Source organism: Tursiops truncatus, chromosome 1, assembly GCF_011762595.2.
Source record: "Tursiops truncatus isolate mTurTru1 chromosome 1, mTurTru1.mat.Y, whole genome shotgun sequence".
NCBI lineage: Eukaryota > Metazoa > Chordata > Mammalia > Artiodactyla > Delphinidae > Tursiops > Tursiops truncatus.
Window position 1 is genome coordinate 39,903,243 of NC_047034.1, and position 24,199 is coordinate 39,927,441.

Genomic DNA, 24,199 nt, shown 5'->3' on the forward strand with positions numbered 1-24,199 from the left:
ATCAACAACATCTCATTTTTGAATCTTGTTTTGCTTTGTAATGATAACCACTTTGTTTAGATAAATTGAGATCTGAACTAAATGGAATTTGCGGAAAAGTGCCCCAAGAAACAAAACAAAAAGCAAGTGGAGTCAACCTGTAAAACCTTTGAGCTTTATACACAGTATGAAGTGTGGCTGCAATTTATTGCTCTCTGGGTTTAATACCAACACTAAAGTAACTAGCTTTTATGGTTAATCTTACATTTATAGTGGATTTACCGCCTCAGTTAGAAGGGTAACGTAAAACAAATTCAGTAAGACAGCCAAGCTATCTTCTGAGATTTGTATGGATAATTCTGTCCTAACTTATTTTAGGGGAAATGTTACAAGTCAATAAATATTTATTACATATCTAAAAGTTCTATTGATTGAAATAAAAATTCTTGGTTTTATCATCAATTGCCAGAAAAGGGCAAGACTCCTCACTTCACAGATGCTTATTAAAAAGGTACCAGCACGTTTAGAAAATATAACTAATCCTTTGTTTCATATTTCTGAAAAAATGAGGTCAGTAAACACAAGCTGCCTGAATCAACTCTGTCAACGTTTCACAGGCTGTCACTCAGAACGTTGTTAGGTATTTCCAAGGGACAAAATTGCTCTACATCAATTATTCTTTACCCGGAAGCACGAATTTTCTACATGTCAAAACATCTGGGGAGGCTTACATGAATGGCTCCATTCTTCATATCCTTCTGAAATTTTAGTGGAGCCAATGGTTTTCCCGTTTAGAAGTCTACAAGGACAATTTTGGCTGTCACAATGACCAGGGAGTTCTACTAGCACATAGTAGGTTGCAGCCAGGTAAGGAAAACAATGTGTAGCAGGACAGTCAAGAACAACAGTGCTGTCCTACCAAAATGCAAGCAGTGCCCCCACTGAGGAACAACGACAGGCGCTACAGGAATTCCTGAATTCAAAAAGCTATGTTATGCTCACATCACCGTTAAACTAGTATTTTTAAACTGGCCCACAATTTAGCATTAGCTTTCTTTCTTTGAACGTGCCCATGGAGTATGCAATTAATCAAGTAAACATTCCTACTTGTGAATGTTAATTAATATTGCCCCATACTTATTACGCAGGAGCCAGAAATTTTCATGTTTCCACCTTTTTATTTCTCAATTACTCCTTTATGAAACAAGATAAAAAATTCTTCAAGGTTTCAAATTATTTTGTAATATTAGATAATAACATTAGTATAATTAATCTGAAAATAAAAACAAAATAACTCTGGACAGAAAAATGAACCAAAGACCAACTAAAATCTTTTTACAAGAGCAAACAAATAAACCAAAATTTTTCTTGTCCACAATATCGGTGAATCTCAGATTACCTGATACTCTGGTTAATACAGTTCTCATCTCTGCCAAACTGGAGTTAGAGTAACAAAGTTAGGCATATTTATAGTCACCGTTTTAAGCACTCTTTGAGATTCAAAAACCAACTGAAGACACTGTAGGCCCTCAGAAAAATCACTATAAATATAAGTATCTTATCGGTAAGCATAAAAATGTTCTCCTTGATACAAAGCCAAACAAACTAGTTTTTACACAATTTTAACATCAAGAATTTAGGGGGCAGGCAGTAAATATTATTATAATGCAAATATATCTACACAGTGATATAACAATTCTGAATATGATTCTGAATATAAGAAAGGACTGAATTTATTCTACATTCTAGCAAAATTATGCCTCTGCTTTTCAGATAAACAACAAAAACAGATTCCATAATAAGCAAACATATTTTCCATTTACTGTCACCTCATTTTCTGACCCCTGAGCTGCTGAATGCAAACTCTGGGACGTAAACACACCAGGCGTATTCTTGCCTTAGTGTTTTGGCCAAGATTATTTCACTAAAGAAGAGGCCCTTGCTTCACTACTCTGCCTAACTAAATTCTACTCACCCTTCAAGGTCAAGTTTACGTCCTCTCCCCTCCACAAAGTTTTCTATATCCACCAAGTACATGGTGAGCTCACTTTCCACTGAATATTTCTCACTTTGCAATTAAGTATTGTTTGCTATTCCCTCTCTCCACCTACCACTAGATTATTAGTTGCTTTACGGGGATAGTATCTTATAGGATGGTCTTCTATATTTATAGTCGGTGACCATAAATATGAAACACTTATAAAATACCTATTGATTTGTTTCTTCACTATTAGGCCAAATATTAATTCCATTAATTTTATGTATTTTCTATTTATTTACTTTTCTATGAACATAACCGCTTTACCTACTCTTAAGGTAACAATTATTTTAATGTTAAGGACTGACTTTATTTTAAACCCTCCCAGTTTACAGGTATGTTTTAGTTAGCAATATAAGCAATGTGAAGTCAACAGTTCAAACACAGTCCTAGAACGCTGAATAAAATGGCCCTAATATCTTTCCTTTCAATTTGCTTTCTAAGTGAAATCCAAAATAATATTTACCTTACTTTCTTTTGGCTAAAGATCCCCAAGATCACCTAATTCCCTGTCCAATTTTACTCTTCTATCTTAAGCAAACTGCTTTTTGTGTTTGTATTTCTCAAACTGGCAATCCACCACTCACCTCAAGACAGCCCCATGCTGAACCATATTAACTTTGCTTCCATTTCAGTTATCTTTTTTAAAAAACAGCTTTGTGGAGATATAATCCACATTATCCCAGTTATTTTTCTTTAGGTCTGTAAATTCCTCTCTTAGAATAATTTAGAGTTATATACATAGTATATTTCTCTTTTTAAATTTTTCTAAATTTTCATGAAAAGTATACATATTAAAGTGTAAGTCTACATTCCCAACTGTGGTAAGATCCGTAAACTGATTCTCTGTTAACCTCCCCTTTCTGCAGCCTATCTCTGCCTTCAGGATGGCTTACCAGTCCTTTGTCCTGGAGGCACATCATCAAAGTACACACATCTCCTGTTGCCTGATGATTCACCAACATTACTGCTTCATCTTTCGAAATTGCTTTAATATCTTCCCCCCATTCCATCACTGTAAGAACAAAAAGTTTCAAAGCTGTCATTTAAAAAATGTATACATTTCCAGAAGACTTGTATTAGAAACACTGGTGCACATTAATGATGATACATCACTTAGCTAAAACTTCTAAAAGTTTAGAACTAAGTTTATTTCCTATAAAAATCAGGATGTTCATATTTTATAGAGACCCAAAACATCCGTTAAAATGTAAAACGGCCATACCTTTGATTTAGAAATTCTATTTAAGAGTTTATCCTATAGAAACATTTGTCCAAACAGGCAAAGATATGCACAAAGGATATTTATTGCAACTTACACGTTCAGCAACAGGGGAATGGATAATTTTTATATAATGGAAGAGTATAAACCCATTAAAAGAATGGAGGATATCTCTATACACTAACCCAAAAGGACTTCTTATCAAGTAAACAAAACATACCACAGAACAGTATATAAAATATAATCCCATCTTTTCAAAGAAGGAATAAAATTTACATGCAACTTAATACATTGAAAAAAGTCTGAGGAAATGAATTCAAAACTTAATACTGATCATCATTGGGAGGTGGTTCCCAAAGCCCCCTTAAATTCTACTTTATAATAAAATATGCAAATATTATAAAATGTGTAAGCATTTTCATTTTACAAGAAAACTAATTAAGGATGTTACATTTATTAAAAATCTCCAGATGAAAAGTCAATGCACCAAAGCCTATATGTACACTTTAAGGAAAACAGTGATATCTCCAGGTAGTTACGCCTCATTTTATACCAAATTTACTACACGCAAAAAAATAAAACTGAGCATCAGTGTCAAACATCAGGACTCTACAAAGAAGGTTCTAGGTTCCTCAAATGTCTGACGTGAATTACCAGAGGCTGAATATATGTTAGCATTCACTCATCTCACTCACTGCTATAAGGAAAGAAGTTGAGTCACCTGTGTGTAATAGTTCTGGATGAAATAGGGATGGGAGACCTGTTGCTCACCTGCTTTACCTCTGCCAGCCTTCCTCCTTCACAGTCACCTTTCACTGTCACCCCAATACAGCGGAGCTCCTCATAAGAGTTCATTTGAGAAAAGAGTTCCGTTAATTTTTTTTATTATTAAAAGCCATTTAAGGGCTTCCCTGGTGGCGCAGTGGTTAACAATCTGCCTGCCAATGCAGGGGAAACGGGTTCGAGCTTTGGTCTGGGTAGAGCCCACATGTCGCGGAGCCACTAAGCCTGTGCGTCACAACTGCTGAGCCTGCACTCTAAAGTCCGCGAGCCACAACTACTGAGCCTGCGTGCTACAACTACTGAAGCCCCCACGCCTAGAGCCTGTGCTCTGCAACAAGAGAAGCCCCCGCGCGCCACAACTAGAGAGCCCATGCGCAGCATGGAAGACCCAATGCAGCCAAAAAAAAAAAAAAAAACCAGCCATTAAAGCAAGGTATCTATGCATTCATTTTAAAGATCTTAAAGATTTGTATTAAGGGAATTTCAGCTGGGCTGAACATATATTCAGTTGTGGTACCTACCTGCAAAGTGAGGTATTCCAGTCATTCTCTCAGAAGTTATTACTAACACACGAATAGCTTACACTATACGGTGAAAGTTTTTAAGTTTTTTTTTTTTTTTTTTGCGGTACGCGGGCCTCTCACTGTTGTGGCCTCTCCTGCTGCGGAGCACAGGTTCCGGACACGCAGGCCCAGCAGCCATGGCTCACGGGCCCAGCCACTCCGCGGCATGTGGGATCCTCCCAGACCGGGGCACGAACCCATGTCCCCTGCATCGGCAGGCGGACTCCCAACCACTGCGCCACCAGGGAAGCCCAGTTTTTAAGTTTTTAAAATGAATGCAGAATGGAAACTACATTACAGATGTCAAGTAATCCTTAAGGAATAGATGTAGAACACTGGGGACAGCCCAGCAACACCAACTTTCCTTCACAGCGGCCTTTCCTCTCCCAAGTTGCCAGTGAAGTCTAGCTGACAAGCTAACTTTACTGAAACATACTTGAATAGCTGATATACACTGTGTGTGGGAGCAGGGGGAGTATAAATTGGTACAAGAGTTTTGGAAGTCAGTTTGGCGATATATATATCAGAACTAAGAAATGTGAAAATCCTTCTACCTAGCAATTCCACTTCTAGGAATTCATCTTACAAATATACTTATTCATGCGTAAAATGACACATATGCAAAGCTCTTTATTGCAGCATTGTTTATAAGAGCAAAGATGAAAACTAAAAAGAGAGACTAGCTCAAATTCATAGAAATTTCTAAAATGGTGGTTGACAGGAGGGAAAACTGGGGAGTTGTTTAATTAGTATGGAGTTTTGGTTTTATAAAATGAAAAAGTTTTAGGGCTTCCCTGGTGGCGCAGTGGTTGAGAGTCCGCCTGCCGATGCAGGGGACACGGGTTCGTGCCCCGGTCTGGGAAGATCCCACATGCCGCGGAGAGGCTGGGCCCGTGAGCCATGGACGCTGGGTCTGCGTGTCCGGAGCCTGTGCTCCGCAACGGGAGAGACCACAACAGTGAGAGGCCCGCGTACAGCAAAAAAAAAAAAAAAAAAAAAAGTTTTGGAGATTGGTTACACAATAACGTGAATATACTTAACAATACTGACACTTAAAAATGGTTAAGATGGTAAATTTTATGTTATGTGTCTTTTGTCACAATTAAAAATAAAAAGGGAGACTAGTTAAATAAATTATAATATATCCATGCAATGGAATATTATGTAATCATAGCATTTTTACACTAATATGGAATGATATACTATAAGTAATAAAAGCAAAGTGCAGAACAGCGTGTGAAGAGAGAATATATTTACTAAATGAAAACTCCTCATAACACATCTCTGTTGACAACCCTTCAATGAACATGCGTGCGCACGCACACGCACACGCACACGCACACACACACACACACACACACACACCACCATTCTTTCATTAATTCATTCTTCACTCAATAAATCAGCATCAGGCACTGTGGATATAAAACAAATAAGAACAAAAGTATTATTCTAATGCAGTTAAAACACTCAAGAAAAGTCTAACTTGGTTCTATAGATATTAGGCTATTAAGAGGTAATGTGGAAAGTCTTCTAGTTCTACATCTATATAAATAGATGTTTCATAACCAAATAGTCCTTTAATGCAATTTCTGCTACATGAATGGAAAATACTAGATACCTAGGCCTGTGCAGTAGGAAAGCATATGTGTGAATATAACTGCAAATAAAAATAAGTTTTCTACTTAAAATGTATCTTACTTGCTTTATATAAAGTGGATAAATCTAGTGTGTTGGTTTAAATCTCAAAATAAAAATTGAATTTAGAACTCTCTGTTCTGGCTTAAATAGTGTCCCACCAAATTTACATCCATCCAAAACCTGTGAATGTGACCCTATTTGGAAACAGGGGCTTTGTAGATGTATCAAGTTAAGATGAGGTCATGATGGATTAGGATGGGCCCTAAACCTATATCCAATATGACCAGTATCCTTAAAAAAAGAGGGAAATTTGGACAGAGATACACAGGCAGAATGCCATGCGACAATGGAGGCAAAGACTGGAGTGATGTGTCTACAAGCCAAGGACTGCAGACAACCACCCAAAGCGAGCAAGAGGCAAGGAAGGATCCTTCCCACCAGAGACTTCAGACAGAACACAACCCTGTCAGCACCTCAGTTTCAGACTTCTAACCTCTGGAACTGTGAGAGAATAAATTCCTGTTGTTTTAAGCCACAGGAACTTTGCTGGTGGTACTTTGTTATGGCAGCCCTCTGAAACTAATATACTCCACCCTCCTCAATTTTCCCCATCCTTTCTCTTTTCCATTCTATTCCCCCCAAATTATAGTTTTTTTCTAACCAACTATAGGAAAAGAACAACAGCACTGTATTTTAAACATCCAGAACATTATCACAGAAATCTACCATTACGTATTATAAAGGGTTCTCAATGTTTATTTCTATAATACTTTCAGGGTATAATCATTAAGAGTTAATCCAATATATATTTTATCTCTCAGCCATAACTTAGCTAAAATTAATTTTCAAACTAAATGTCAATTTGCTAAGACTCACACACATACTAAATCAAACAAGTGAAGGTAGAAGGATCAACTTTTTAAAATTATCCTGATGTAGCAATAAAGTCATGCTGAATTTTATAATAATCTAAATTTTATTCAACAATAAATTTCATTTCCAGTATCTATGGTATTCTTCTTTTACCAAACCATTATATACTTCAAAGATCACTGTTAGAAAGTTATATGACTAACAAAATCAAGATTAAAAAATGCTTGTAGAGAAAAAGCATTTATTTTATGTATGAAATAGCTATGTTCCTCAAATCATACCCTGCTATCCAAACCAGTAAGTATAATAATGGAGCCAGTATCTTAATCAAGGAATAGAATTAGTCTCATGTTAAAGAACAGAAGCTATGGATGCCTGCCAGTTCTTACATTGTACTTGATTAGAAGGACAAAAATATTTTAACACACTGTTCTGTGAAAGGAATTCTCAAAAAAGAACTGGGTCAGGTCCACTACTTCCAAAGGGAATGAAAAACAACTGAGTAAAAACTGGAAGAAAAGTTCCCTAGTTGTAATTGAATTTTTTAAAATTCTTGTTAAAAACCAAAGCCAAAGATTATCACCTGCTATACACACACACACACACACACACACACACACACACACACACAATTAATGAACCTCCCCCCAAAAGTTTTAGACTAAAATTGATCATGACAGTTCACATCTCAAAAAGAAAATAAAAACAATAAACCATCACAATTTCCTTTAAAACAGTGATGCTAAAGCTGTTATACTGACCCACAAAACAGAATTAATGCAGAGAAGAAAGGTTGCTTTATACACGACCATAATACCTTACTTCTCAAAGTTCAAAAAAAAATGCCTGCAAGCTGATGCCGCAAACTATTTACCATTCTGTGACTCACTTAAGAAACATTAATATCATTATGCTACTCAAACATATTGTGAAGATGAATGAGATATAAATGACAGAATCACAGACGTCCTGGGCAATTAGATTACATGACAGTTGAAGTTACTTTTGAAATCACTATTAACTAAAAGAGTCATACAACTACCGTGTCACGTAAGGTCAGGTATTCTAATATGAATAGTAAAGATTAGAGAGCAACAAAACACATAAAAGAATCTCATGTAGCTCAAGAACTGTGGCTTTCAGTAACACACATTGGAGGCAGAGTGGGTTGGACTCATCCAAAGTTAGGGGTTAGCAGAGGAAGATAAAAAGGGAGTGAGGACATGAAGGGTAGCCGTGAGAAAGTAGATTAAGGTACTGATTAATGGAGAGGAGACTGGTGAGGAAAGGAACCAAGCAAGGGGGTAATTCACTAAAGAAAACTGAGGGAGGGCTATTATAGTAGAGATACTTGAAGCCATCCCCCATCTCCACCTTTACCCATCCTACTCAAACCCCCATAGATAGGGCCCAGACGTTGTGAGAAAGCCCCCGGGTGAATCTAATGTATGTCTGTAAATAAGAACCACTGGAATTTTAGCTCTGACGAGTTTTATTTTCTTAAAACAAGTATACTGAACATACTAGGAAGTTGTGGTCAGTGCCTTTTGGCACTTTAATTAATTTAATTTAATTTAAGAGGTTAAATTTGAGGAGGCAAGGCTCACGGTGTAGCTTTTGGAGGGGTTGCTTAACTAAAAGAATAATAGTAGTATATATTATTAAATAGATATATAATTAAATACTAATAATCTTAATAGCCAACATTTATAGAATGCTTACTATGTGTCAGGCATTAATAATTAGTAAGAGAAAATAATTCACATTATTTTCCTATGTATCTTCACAAAATCCCAAATGTACAGACACTGTTATCCCCAATTTACAATTGAAGAAAATGAGACACAGAAGGTTAAGCAGTATCTTCAAAGTTACACAGTTAGGCAGTAGGGGAACTGGGATTCAAAACCACTGTATCATGCTGTCACTGCTGGCAGGCTACATCAAGGAACCTTGAGAACAGGAACGGGTAAGTTGCCCACACAGCCCCTGACGTTGCCCATGATTATGCCAAGAAGTGGGGTGGACAAGCCAAGTCCCAAAGTCCTCCACAAATAAGGTTAGTGGGCGGCAACAATAAGGAACGGTGCAGAAGCCAAGGATCAAGAGGTTTTTGCATGACAGCTGAATAATAAACAAGTCTAAAAAGGCAAAGAGTATCTAAGAAAAAAAAAAAAATCAACATTGTCTTTGGGCCCAGGATACAGGTATCTTAAATTTAATGTGCTCAATACAGAACCAGCTCTTTACCCTAGTCTGCTCCATCTCAGCGAAGGACACCATCATTCACCCAGTCAGTTCAAGACCAAACCTAAGACCACTTTTGATTCCCCCCTTTCCTCAATTCTCCATATTTAATCCATCTCTAAGTCCTTTGGACTCTATCTCCAAAACACATCCTGCAACCTCTGTCTCTCCTACTTTACTACTACTCTAGGCCAAGCCATCAGTACCTCTTTCTTGGACTTCTGAAGTGACCTCCTAACTAGTCTTCTCACTTCCACTCTAGCCACCTGCTTAAAAGAAAACTTTAAAATAGTTGCTAATTTCAAATACCAGTAAAATCTAAACCACCACTGGCAAGAATGGAAAAAGAAAGAGCAAGAAAGTCAAAGATAATAAGTGATAATTAACTCTAACTGGTATTGAGATTTGCTTTAACTTAAACCTAGACAGTTTCCAACAGGGGAGATATTGGTATCTCGGGAGAAGCAATTCTTCCTGCAGTCATCAGCATTGCAAAACTTTTAGCACACCTGACCAACATTCTCTGTTACAACCCTCAAGAGCCTACACACTTCCAAACATCCCACCCCCACCTCTATCCATTTAAAACCACTACGTTAGAAAGTTCAAAACGATTTAGGTCAATATAATCCTGTGGTAAAATCAGAGTGAGGTTAAATAACAAATGAGAATAGTACAGACTACATGAGGACTAAGTGAACATGTGCTTATTGAAAACAAAGATCAAGCCCTCTGATGCCTAATCTTTACCCACTCAGCCCCAGGATATGGCAGCAAGAGTTTGGAGGAGTCTTCTCTAGGAAATCTGATCAGCTCAAGAGAAAAGATCTAAAAATATTGACATTAGGATTCTCCAGTGAAGTATTCCAATCAGATTATCCTACAATGAGGCTTAGTGTGGACAAGACGCAGCCACAAACAGGGCTACCAATCAACTTTATAGTCCCCTACTCTTAAATAAGAACAGATGGTCAGGTATTACCAGATACCCAGAAAAAGCCTTTAATGTGAAAGACAGAAAATAAAGCAGCCTATTAAATAAATTGATTTTATAGTCAGAAATCTTCCAAAAAATAATTCTTCTGGCCCAGATGATTTCACTAGCAAATTCTGCCAAACATTTTAAAAAGAAATAACACCAATTCTAAACAATCTCTTCCAGAAAATAGAAAAGAAGGGAAAACTTTCAAGTTTACTTTATAAGGCCAGCATTACCCTTATACCAAAACCAGAAACAAACAAACAAACAAACAAAACTATAGACTTATATCCATTAAAATCCTCAATAAATGTTAGGAAATGGAATCCAATAATATACACTGCAACCAAGTAAGGTTTATCATCACAGGAATACAAGGTTGATTGAATATTAAAAATTAATCAGTGTAATAGTCCACTATATTAACAGTCTGAGGAAGGAAAACCTCATGATTATATTGCTATGGTCTGAAGGTCTGTGTCCCCCTAAAATTCAAATGTTGAAGTCCTAATCCCCAAAGGTGATGGCATTAGCAGATGAGGACTTTGGAAAGTGATTAGGTCATAAGGGTTGAGCCCTCATGAATGGGATTAGTGCACTTATAAAAGAGATCCCACTGAGCTGTCTAGCCCATTCTACCAAATGAGGGCACAGTGAAAAGGCTATGAACCATGAAGAGAGCCCTCATCAGAAGGTGACTATGCTGGCACCTTGTCTTGGACTTCCAAGTCTCCAGAACTATGAGCAATAAACTTCTGTTGTTTATAAGTCACCCCGCCTGTGACATTTTCTTATAGCAGCTCAAACAGACTAAGACACATATGAATTGACGCACAAACAGCACTAAACAAATTCCAATATACATTCATGAAAAAAACTCTCAGTAAACTAAGAACAGAAAGGAATTTCCTCAATGTAATAAAGTGTTTCTACACAAAACCTATAGTTAACATAATATTTAGTATTAGTTATATGAGTGCTTTCTCCCTAAGATTGAGAACAAGGCAAGGATGTCCAATCTCACCTCTCTTATTTAACATTATCCCAGAAGTCCTAGCCAGTTCAATAATGCAAAAATAAATAAATAAATAAATAAGAAAAAGAAATGAAAGTCATACAGGTTGGAAAGGAAGAGATAATTCTGCCCATATTGACAAATAGCATGACTGTCTCTGTAGAATGTCCCAATTAATCTACAAAAAACTCCTATTATTAATAAGTGAGTTTAGCAAAGTTACTAACAGTAAGTATCAATCATATTTTTATACTAGTAATGAATGATAGGAAATTTTTAAAAATTAAATCCCACTTACAATAGCTCAAAAAATATACTTAGGTACAAATCTAAAACACATGGACAGGATCTGTATGCTGAAAACTACAAAGTCCTGATGAAAGAAATTAAAGAAGGCCAAAATGAAATGAATACCATGTTCATGGATTGAAAGATTCAACATATTAAAGATATCAATTCTCCCACAAACTGATCTACAAGTAAAACACAATTCTAATCAAAATGCCAAGAAGAACTTTTGCAGATACAGGCAATTGGATTCTAAAACTTATAAAGAAAGGCCAACAAACTAGAAAAACCAAAATAACTTTGAAAAGGAGAATAAAGTTGGAGGAATCATACTACCCAATTTTAAAACTTACTATAAAGCTACAATAATCAAATGGCATGGTATTGGTGAAGGATCAGACACACAGATCAACAGAGCAGAAAAGAGAGTCCAGAAATAGACCACACAAATATGGCTAAATGATTTTTGACAAAGGTGTAAAGTCAATCCAATGGAGAAAGAATAGTCTTTTCAAAAAACAATGTTAGAAAAATATGAAACCTAAACCTATACCTTATACAACAATTAATAACTCATAAAAGAAAAAAAATCAGTAAATTGCACTTCATCGAAATTTAAACCTTTTGCTCAGCAAAGGACACTGTTAAGAGAATGAAAAGACTGGGAGAAAATATATGCAATCACATATCCAACAACGGATTTGTGTCTTTGTATCCAGAATACTTATAGAACTTCCAAAATTCAGCAGTAAGATAACAAACCACCCAAGTAAAAACCAGGCAGAAAACTTGGACACCTCACCAAAGAGGATATAAGGATGGCAAACAACCATATGAAAAGATGTACAACATCATCAGCCACTAGGGAAATACAAATTAAAACCATGACGAGCAACTACTATACATTTACTAGAATGACTAAAATTAAACATACTGATAATACCAAATTTTGATAAGGATGCAGAAAAACTGGAACTTGTAGACACTGCTGATAGAAATGCAAAATGTATAGCCACTCTGGAAACAGTTTGGCAGTTTCTTATAAAGTTAAAAATACACTTACCATCTGACCCAGGAAACCCACTCCTGGGTATTTACCCTAGAGCAGGGATTAGCAAACTTTTTCTGCAAAGGGTCAGCCATTAAATATTTTAAGCTTTGCAGGCCACATATGGTCTCTGTTGCAAATTCTTCTTTTGTTGTTGTTGTTTTTTACAAACCTTTACAAATGTAAAAGCCATTCTTAGCTCATAGGGCCATATAAAAACAGGCAACAGGAAAATTTGGCCCATTGGGCATAGTTTGTTGACTCCTACCCTAGAGAAATGAAAACTTAAGTTAATACAGAAACCTGTACATGAATGTTATACCAGCCTATTCATAACTGCTAAAAACTAGAAACAAACCGAATGTCCTTCAGTAGATGAATGGATATAAACTGTGGTACATTCATACAATGGAATACGACTCAGCAACCAAAAAGAACATTCTAATGATACATGCAACAACTTGGATGACTTTCAAAGGCATGCTGAGTGAAAGAAGTCAGTCTCAAAAGGTTACATAATGCATGAATCCATTTTATGACATTCTCAAAAAAGACAAAATTATAGTGAAAGAGAACAGATCAGGGATTGCCAGGGTTAGAAGTTGGGGGAGAATGTGAGTACCAAGGATAATGATGACAAAAGCATGGCAGAACTACAGATAATTCTTGCTGTTATTTTTCTTTCTTTTCTTTATATTTTTCTGTTTTCAGCATTTGACTTATTACTTTTGTAATTCAGGAAGGTTTTTCTCCCCAGATCAAAGTATTAATGGAAGGGCTTCCCTGGTGGCGCAGTGGTTGAGAGTCCGCCTGCCGATGCGGGGGATGCGGGTTCGTGCCCCGGTCCGCGAGGATCCCACATGCTGCGGAGCGGCTGGGCCCGTGAGCCATGGCCGCTGAGCCTGCGCGTCCGGAGCCTGTGCTCCGCAACGGGAGAGGCCACAACAGTGAGAGGCCCGTGTACCGCAAAAAAAAAAATTAATGGAAGATACTACTACTGGGCTGCACTCTTTTTGTTTGTTTCTTAAATGTTCATTTTCTCACTTTCACTAACTAAAAACCTCTCCCCCTGAGTAGTCTGGTTCAAATGTATTTTATTAAACCACTGAGAGCTGAAGTAGCTAAGACTTTACATCTTACGTTTCTTTTTATAGTATGTTCCAATAAAAGTACTTCACTCTATGCAAAATGCTCAACTTGCTCAAAGTTTTGTTTTCTCAACCTTTTAAATAGCTTCTTACATTCACTTGTAAGTTGACCAACAGAACACTATACTAAATTCAGAGATGGGGATTTAAATCAAAGGTACTTTAATTTGTTTCCATTGGGAAAAGTGTAAGCAGTGGGATTAAGTACTATCTGCCTTAGGCTGCTAAAATGAGTAACTGGAAGAAGGGAAATTCTAACTTCTCCTAAAGGTAAAGGATTGCACCAAATTGCTAGGAAATAAGAGGGCAATGTGGGTACTTCTCTGCTTTGCTACTAGAGCTCTAAATAGTTTTAGAATCAGACTATTACATATGGTAGGGGTTTTGATTTTAATGAAGTTTACAGCTAGAAAGGAATTTACAGATATCTGAATCCAAGTTCCTCACTTCACAGATATTTTATCAAATACAAGAAACAGAACTCTACGGCTGCTTCTTGACTGACCGAATTAGTTGCAAAGAAAAACATACAGATGGTAAGGATAATTAATTTACAGCACCTCCTGCTCACTATCCCCCAAAGCACTTACTGATGTATTCATTCATCCAACTAGTTTTATTCTCTTCATAGAGAAATAGGATTCTACCACTGCGGGGGACATAAACGTATACAGGGGTTCTATCACAAGGTAATTAACTCATTAAATTCAACTATAGGAACTTAGCAAAAAAGAAAGAAAGAGAGAAAAAGTAAAAGGTGAGAGAAGAGAGAGCATGGAAGGGCAGAAATAAAAGACTGAAACAGAGAACATTTTAAATAGTACAAGCAATTTTGCCAGCCTTTCCAGTCCTCAGATCTATGCCCTGGAGGAAGCTTGAGACTGGAACTGTGAATCTGCTGTTCCTCATCAATTCAGCTGGCGTGTGCCTGTCATCAGGCCAGCATCTTACTGAGGCAGCAGCTCGCTGAGCTGGATGATTTCAGTTTTTTAAAAAATACATTTTCTTCCAAATAAAACTTAAGCAAACTTTTTAATTGATGCAATATGATCCCTGCCTTCAAGAGGTCTGCTCACTTATTGGGAATAAAAGATAAATTGGGGATTAATGCATTACACATGAAGATATGTACCACAGGAGGCAGGGAAAGAAGAAATCATTGGGAGCTAAAACATGAAGGGAAGAGATACCAAAGACATGGGGGAAATGGCCTTGAACAGACAGTTGCTACTGGGAAAAATGGAAAATGAGGTTGTATCTGTAAATAAGAGGTCAGATTACAGAGGTACTTTTAGAAGTCAGATACTACAATTTAGGCCAGGAGATATAAAATCCCTTTTCTTGTCACCAGGCAGGTGACATAAGTGAGGGAAGTGGGCTTCCTATATGACAGAAGAGAGCAGTGGGACTGTGTGAAAAACAGACTACATGCCCCACCCCCAAAGAGGGCAGCTACCTATCCAGTTCCAGGCTGTTGCTGATATCTGGGAATGTGGCCCCGGTTACCAGACCCTCCAATTTTTTAAGAGTAATTGAAAATTTGAGAGTTTTTATGAAAGTTAAATAAAGAGAAGATTAACAATGGAGGAAGGTTCCTGGGCAAGCAGGAAGGAATGGAATCTAAGCAAAGGGACTGGCTCCTGATAGAAAGGACATCCTGGAAGGAAGGCGGAAGATGGCGGAAGAGTAAGACGCGGAGATCACCTTCCTCCCCACAGATACACCAGAAATACATCTACACGTGGAACAACTCCTACAGAACACCTACTGAAGGCTGGCAGAAGACCTCAGACCTCCCAAAAGGCAAGAAACTCCCCACGTACCTGGGTAGGGCAAAAGAAAAAACAGAGACAAAAGAATAGGGACGGCACCTGCACCAGTGGGAGGGAGCTGTGAAGGAGGAAAAGTTTCCACACTCTAGGAAGCCCCTTCGCGGGCGGAGACTGCGGGAGGCGGAGGGGGGAGCTTCGAAGCTGCGGAGGAGTGCACAGCAACGGGTGCGGAGGGCAAAGCGGGGAGATTCCCGCACAGAGGATCGGTGCCGACCGGCACTCACCAGCCCGAGAGGCTTGTCTGCTCACCCGCCGGGGCGGGCGGGGCTGCGAGCTGAGGCCGGAGCGCAGGGAGAGGACTGGGGTTGGCGGCTTGAACATAGCCTGAAGGGGTTAGTGCACCACAGCTAGCCGGGAGGGAGTCCGGGGAAAAGCCTGCACCTGCAGAAGAGGCAGGAGACTTTTCCTTCCCTCTTTGTTTCCTGGGGCGTGAGGAGAGGGGTTTAAGAACGCTGCTTAAAGGAACTCCAGAGACGGGCACGAGCCGCGGCTAAAAGCGCGAACCCCAGAGACGGGCGCGAGCCGCGGCTGAAAGCGCGGACCCCAGAGACGGGCGCGAGCCGCGGCTGAAAGCGCGGAATCCAGAGACGGGCGCGAGCCGCGGCTGAAAGCGCGGAATCCAGAGACGGGCGCAAGCCGCGGCTGAAAGCGCGGAATCCAGAGACGGACGCGAGCTGCGGCTGAAAGCGCGGAATGCAGAGACGGGCGCAAGCCGCGGCTAAAAGCGCGGACCCCAGAGGCGGGCGGGAGACGTTAAGGCTGCTGCTGCCGCCACCGAAGGGCCTGTGTGCGAGCACAGGTCACTCTCCACACCCCTCTTCCGCGGAGCCTGTGCAGCCCGCCACTGCCGGGTTCCCGGGATCCAGGGACAACTTCCCCGGGAGAGCGCACAGCGCGCCTCAGGCTGGTGCAAAGTCACGCCGGCCTTTGCCACCGCAGGCCCGCCCCGCACTCTGTGCCCCTCCGTCCCCGCCGGCCTGAGTGCGCCAGAGCCCCCAATCAGCGGCTCTTTTAACCCCATCCTGTCTGAGCAAAAAACAGACGCCCTCCAGCGATCTACACGCAGTGGCAGGGCCAAATCCAAAGCTTAGCTCTGGGAGCTGTGAGAACAAAGAAGAGAAAGGGAAATCTCTCCCAGCAGCCTCAGAAGCAGCGGATTAAAGCTCCACAATCAACTTGATGTACCCTGCATCTGTGGAATACCTGAATAGAAAACCAATCATCCCAAATTAAGGAAGTGGACTTTAGGAGCAAGATCTATGATTTTTTCCCCTTTCCTCTTTTTGTGAATGTGTATGTGTATGCTTCTGTGTGAGATCTTGTCTGTATAGTCTTGCTTCCACCATTTGTCCTAGGGTTCTATCCATGTTTTTTTTTTAATTTTTTTTCTTAATAATTTTAATAACCTTATTATACTTTACCTTCGTTCTTTCTTTCTTTCTTTCCGTCCTTCCCTCCCTCCTTTAGACAACGAATCATCCCAAATTGAGGCGGTGGTCTCTGACAGCAAGATTTAGGATTTTTCCCCATTTACCTCTTTTAGTGAGGGTGTATGTGTATGCTTCTGTGTAAGATTTTGTCTGTATAGCTTTGCTTCCAACATTTGTCCTAAGGTTCTTTCCGTCCCTTTTTTTTTTCCTAAATAAGAATTTTTTAATTCAATAACTTTATTATACTTTATTTTATTTTTACTGTATCTTCTTTCTTTCTGTCTTTTTTCCTTCTTTCCCTCCTTCCTTCCTTCCTCCTTCCCTCCCTCCCTCCTTTCTTTCCTTCTTGCCTTCTTTCCTTCTTTGCTTCTTTCTTTCTTCCTTCCTTCCTACCCTCCTTTCCTTCTTTCTTTCCTCATACTTCTACTAATTCCCTCTACTTTTTCTCCCTTTTATCCTGAGCCTGTGGATGAAAAGCTTTTGGTGCTCCAGCCAGGAGGCAGGGCTCTGCCTCTGAGGTAGGACAGCCAACTTCAGGACACTGATCAATAAGAGACCTCCCAGCTCCACATAATATCAAACGGCGAAAATCTCCCAGAGACCTCCATCTTAACACCAGCACCCAGCTTCACTCAACGACCAGCAAGCCACAGTGCTGGAAAACCTATGCCAAACAACTAGCAAAACAGGAACACAACCCCACCCATTAGCAGAGAGGCTGCCTAAAATCATAATAAGGCCACAGACACCCCCAAACACACCACCAGACGTGAACCTGCCCACTAGAGAGACAAGATCCAGCCTCATCCACCACAACACAGGCACTAGTCCCCTCCACCAGGAAGCCTACACAACCCACTGAACCAACCTTAGCCACTGGAGACAGACATCAAAAACAGGAGGAACTACAAACCTGCAGCCTGCAAAAAGGAGACCCCAAACACAGTAAGATAAGCAAAATGAGAAGACAGAAAAACACACAGCAGATAAAGGAGCAAGATAAAAATGCACCAGACCTAACAAATGAAGAGGAAATAGGCAGTCTACCTGAAAGAGAATTCAGAATAATGATAGTAAGGTTGATCCGAAATCTTGGAGATAGAATGGACAATAGATTGGACAAAATGCAAGAATCAGTTAACAAGGACCTAGAAGAACTAAAGATGAAACAAGCAACGATGAACAACACAATAAATGAAATTAAAAGTACTCTAGATGGGATCAATAGCAGAATAACTGAGGCAGAAGAACGGATAAGTGACCTGGAAGATAAAATAGTGGAAATAACTACTGCAGAGCAGAATAAAGAAAAAAGACTGAAAAGAACTGAGGACAGTCTCAGAGACCTCTGGGACAACATTAAACGCACCAACATTCGAATTATAGGGGTTCCAGAAGAAGAAGAGAAAAAGAAAGGGACTGAGAAAATATTTGAAGAGATTATAGTTGAAAACTTCCCTAATACGGGAAAGGAAATAGTTAATCAAGTCCAGGAAGCACAGAGAGTCCCATACAAGATAAATACAAGGAGAAATACGCCAAGACACATATTAATCAAACTGTCAAAAATTAAATACAAAGAAAGCATATTAAAAGCAGCAAGGGAAAAACAACAAATAACACATAAGGGAATCCCCATAAGGTTAACAGCTGATCTCTCAGCAGAAACCCTACAAGCCAGAAGGGAGTGGCAGGACATACTGAAAGTGATGAAGGAGAAAAACATGCAGCCAAGACTACTCTACCCAGCAAGGATCTCATTCAGATTTGACAGAGAAATTAAAACCTTTACAGACAAGCAAAAGCTGAGAGAGTTCAGCACCACCAAACCAGCTTTACAACAAATGCTAAAGGATCTTCTCTAGGCAAGAAACACAAGAGAAGGAAAAGACCTATAATAACGAACCCAAAACAATTTAGAAAATGGGAATAGGAACATACATATCGATAATTACCTTAAATGTAAATGGACTAAATGCTCCCACCAAAAGACACAGATTAGCTGAATGGATACAAAAACAAGACCCTTATATATGCTGTCTACAAGAGACCCACTTCAGACCTAGAGACACATACAGACTGAAAGTAAGGGGATGGAAAAAGATATTCCATGCAAATGGAAGCCAAAAGAAAGCTGGAGTAGCAATTCTCATATCAGACAAAATAGACTTTAAAATAAGGACTATTAAAAGAGACAAAGAAGGACACTACATAATGATCAAGGGATCGATCCAAGAAGAAGATATAACAATTGTAAATATTTATGCACCCAACACAGGAGCACCTCAATACATAAGGCAAATACTAACAGCCATCAAAGGGGAAATCGACAGTAACACATTCATAGTAGGGGACTTAAACACCCCACTTTCACCCATGGACAGATCATCCAAAATGAAAATAAATAAGGAAACACAAGCTTTAAATGATACATTAAACAAGATGGACTTAATTGATATTTATAGGACACTCCATCCAAAAACAACAGAATACACATTTTTCTCAAGTGCTCATGGAACATTCTCCAGGATAGATCATATCTTAGGTCACAAATCAAGCCTTGGTAAATTTAAGAAAATTGAAATTGTATCAAGTATCATTTCTGACCACAACGCCATGAGACTAGATATCAATTACAGGAAAAGATCTGTAAAAAATACAAACACATGGAGGCTAAACAATACACTACTTAATAATGAAGAGATCACTGAAGAAATCAAAGAGGAAATCAAAAAATACCTAGAAACAAATGACAATGGAGACACAACGACCCAAAACCTGTGGGATGCAGCAAAAGCAGTTCTAAGGGGGAAGTTTATAGCAATACAAGCCCACCTTAAGAAGCAGGAAACATCTCGAATAAACAACCTAACCTTGCACCTCAAGCAATTAGAGAAAGAAGAACAAAAAAACCCCAAAGCTAGCAGAAGGAAAGAAATCATAAAGATCAGATCAGAAATAAATGAAAAAGAAATGAAGGAAACAATAGCAAAGATCAATAAAACTAAAAGCTGGTTCTTCGAGAAGATAAACAAAATAGATAAACCACTAGCCAGACTCATCAAGAAAAAAAGGGAGAAGACTCAAATCAATAGAATTAGAAATGAAAAAGGAGAGGTAACAACTGACACTGCAGAGATAAAAGAGATCATGAGAGATTACTACAAGCAACTCTATGCCAATAAAATGGACAATCTGGAAGAAATGGACAAATTCTTAGAAATGCACAACCTGCCAAGACTGAATCAGGAAGAAATAGAAAATATGAACAGACCAATCACAAGCACTGAAATTGAAACTGTGATTAAAAATCTTCCAACAAAGAAAAGCCCAGGACCAGATGGCTTCACAGGCGAATTCTATCAAACATTTAGAGAAGAGCTAACACCTATCCTTCTCAAACTCTTCCAAAATATAGCAGAGGGAGGACCACCCCCTAACTCCTTCTACGAGGCCACCATCACCTTGATACCAAAACCAGACAAGGATGTCACAAAGAAAGAAAACTACAGGCCAATATCACTGATGAACATAGATGCAAAAATCCTCAACAAAATACTAGCAAACAGAATCCAACAGCACATTAAAAGGATCATACACCATGATCAAGTGGGGTTTTATTCCAGGAATGCAAGGATTCTTCAATATACGCAAATCTATCAATGTGATAAACCATATTAACAAATTGAAGGAGAAAAACCATATGATCATCTCAATAGATGCAGAGAAAGCTTTTGACAAAATTCAACACCCATATATGATAAAAACCCTGCAGAAAGAAGGCATAGAGGGAACTTTCCTAACATAATAAAGGCCATATATGACAAGCCCACAGCAAACATCATCCTCAATGGTGAAAAACTGAAAGCATTTCCACTAAGATCAGGAACAAGACAAGGTTGCCCACTCTCACCACTATTATTCAACATTGTTTTGGAAGTTTTAGCCACAGCAATCAGAGAAGAGAAGGAAATAAAAGGAATCCAAATTGGAAAAGAAGAAGTAAAGCTGTCACTGTTTGCAGATGACATGATCCTATACATAGAGAACCCTAAAGATGCTACCAGAAAACTACTAGAGCTAATCAATGAATTTGGTAAAGTGGCAGGATACAAAATTAATGCACAGAAATCTCTGGCATTCCTATATACTATGATGAAAAATCTGAAAGTGAAATCAAGAAAACACTCCCATTTACCATTGCAACAAAAAGAATAAAATATCTAGGAATAAACCTACCTAAGGAGACAAAAGACCTGTATGCAGAAAATTATAAGACACTGATGAAAGAAATTAAAGATGATATAAATAGATGGAGAGATATACCATGTTCTTGGATTGGAAGAATCAACATTGTGAAAATGACTCTACTACCCAAAGCAATCTATAGATTCAATGCAATCCCTATCAAACTACCACTGGCATTTTTCACAGAACTAGAACAAAAAATTTCACAATTTGTATGGAAACACAAAAGACCCCGAATAGCCAAAGCAATCTTGAGAACGAAAGAAGGAACTGGAGGAATCAGGCTCCCTGACTTCAGACTATACTACAAAGCTACAGTCATCAAGTCGGTATGGTACTGGCACAAAAACAGAAATATAGATCAATGGAACAGGATAGAAAGCCCAGAGATAAACCCATGCACATATGGACACCTTATCTTTGATAAAGGTGGCAGTAATGTACAATGGAAAAAGGACAGCCTCTTCAATAAGTGGTGCTGGGAAAACTGGACAGGTACATGTAAAAGTATGAGATTAGATCACTCCCTAACACCATACACAAAAATAAGCTCAAAATGGATTAAAGACCTAAATGTAAGGCCAGAAACTATCAAACTCTTAGAGGAAAACATAGGCAGAACACTCTATGACATAAATCAAAGCAAGATCCTTTCTGACCCACCTCCTAGAGTAATGGAAATAAAAACAAAAATAAACAAATGGGACCTAATGAAACTTCAAAGCTTTTGCACAGCAAAGGAAACCATAAACAAGACCAAAAGACAACCCTCAGAATGGGAGAAAATATTTGCAAATGAAGCAACCGACAAAGGATTAATCTCCAAAATTTACAAGCAGCTCATGCAGCTCAATAACAAGAAAACAAACAACCCAATCCAAAAATGGGCAGAAGACCTAAATAGACATTTCTCCAAAGAAGATATACAGACTGCCAACAAACACATGAAAGAATGCTCAACATCATTAATCATTAGAGAAATGCAAATCAAAACTACAATGAGATATCATCTCACACCAGTCAGAATGGCCATCATCAAAAAATCTAGAAACAATAAATGCTGGAGAGGGTGTGGAGAAAAGGGAACCCTCTTGCACTGCTGGTGGGAATGTGAATTGGTTCAGCCACTATGGAGAACAGTATGGAGGTTCCTTAAAAAACTACAAATAGAACTACCATATGACCCAGCAATCCCACTACTGGGCATATACCCTGAGAAAACCAAAATTCAAAGAGTCATGTACCAAAATGTTCATTGCAGCTCTATTTACAATAGCCCGGAGATGGAAACAACCTAAGTGCCCGTCATCGGATGAATGGATAAAGAAGATGTGGCACATATATACAATGGAATATTACTCAGCCATAAAAAGAAACGAAATTGAGCTATTTGTAATGAGGTGGATAGACCTAGAGTCTGTCATACAGAGTGAAGTAAGTCAGAAAGAAAAAGACAAATACCGTATGCTAACACATATTTATGGAATTTAAGAAAAAAATGTCATGAAGAACCTAGGGGTAAAGCAGGAATAAAGACGCAGACCTCTTAGAGAACGGACTTGAGGTTATGGGGAGGGGGAAGGGTGAGCTGTGACAAGGCGAGAGAGAGTCATGGGCATATACACACTAACAAACGCAGTAAGGTAGATAGCTAGTGGGAAGCAGCCGCATGGCACAGGGATATTGGCTCGGTGCTTTGTGACAGCCTGGAGGGGTGGGATGGGGAGGGTGGGAGGGAGGGAGACGCAACAGGGAAGACATATGGGAACATATGTTTATGTATGACTGATTCACTTTGTTATAAAGCAGAAACTAACACACCATTGTAAAGCAATTATACCCCAATAAAGATGTTAAAAAAAAAAAAAAAAAAAAAAGAAAGGACATCCTGCAATGTAACAGGAAGAATAAAGGAATACCAAAAGATGTAGCTTAAGAGGTAGGCTTGGGCCAGGCTACTAGAGCACCAGAATTCTGCACATTATCTCACAAACCACAGAAACCCAGCAGGAAAGGAACTGACAATATGTGGGATGGAGGGAAGGGATGAAGGGCTGCAGGGATTTGGGAGAGTAGCTAGTTGTTAAGTGGGGGATTTTTTTTTTTTTTAAGGTGAGAATGTCTTTAGTATCTTTATATCCTGGAAGACTAAGAGCAAAGATAGAAGGAGATAGTAATCAGTAATGTGAAGCAAGAGAGATGGGATGTTAGCTTTGGGTAACAGACTTACCTACAGATGAATGAGGGTGCGAACAAGTTGGGGGAGGAGGACAGAGAAAAGGGGAAGACTTTCCACAGCACAGTTCCAGAGCACTAACCAAACCCATGGCAAAGAGGCAATGAGAGGAGTTAAAAAGTTAAAAAGAGAACTGCTCAGAAAATCACCACGAACGTAGATATCCTAAGTGGCGCTGAGCTAGACAAAATTGGGGATGCCCCTTAAAATGAAAGAGCAGAAAGCACATACAAGCATTCATGCCAGCCAACTGTCCAAGAAGCCTGAAGCAAAGGAGTTCATGGTTGGAGCCAATATACCCTCTGGGTTGAGGCTTGGCCATATTCCTAAGCTTTGAAACCTAGGATACTGAAAGAAGAAAGTACTAAGAATATAATCAAAGGAGAAATGATTTAATTGTACCACATATTAGGAAAACTTTCTTATTTTAAAGGACTTTCACTCATATTCTCTCAATTGCCACAGCAGCACTATAAGGCATAACAGGCCATATATCTTATTTTTTTCTTTATGTGGGTGAATAATGTTTTTTTTAACATCTTTATTGGAGTATAATTGCTTTACAATGGTGTTAGTTTCTGCTGTATAACAAAGTGAGTCAGCTATATGTATACATATATCCCCATATC

The 24,199-nt window shown here is 38.9% G+C and overlaps 1 protein-coding gene across 7 annotated transcripts in view; it reads right to left on the bottom strand.

Annotated features, from left to right (window-relative positions):
* LPGAT1 (lysophosphatidylglycerol acyltransferase 1) overlaps nucleotides 1-24,199 on the bottom strand; it is a 73,831-nt gene that overhangs the window by 30,338 nt on the left and 19,294 nt on the right. For all 7 annotated transcript variants that reach the window (XR_012331054.1, XM_073803098.1, XM_073803093.1 and 4 more), the window contains exon 3: nucleotides 2,914-3,032. Coding sequence is in view for 6 of the 7 variants with exons in the window: in XM_073803098.1 (XP_073659199.1) it covers nucleotides 2,914-3,032 (119 nt within the window). In the remaining variant the exon portion in view is untranslated. The remainder of the gene's footprint in view (nucleotides 1-2,913; nucleotides 3,033-24,199) is intronic.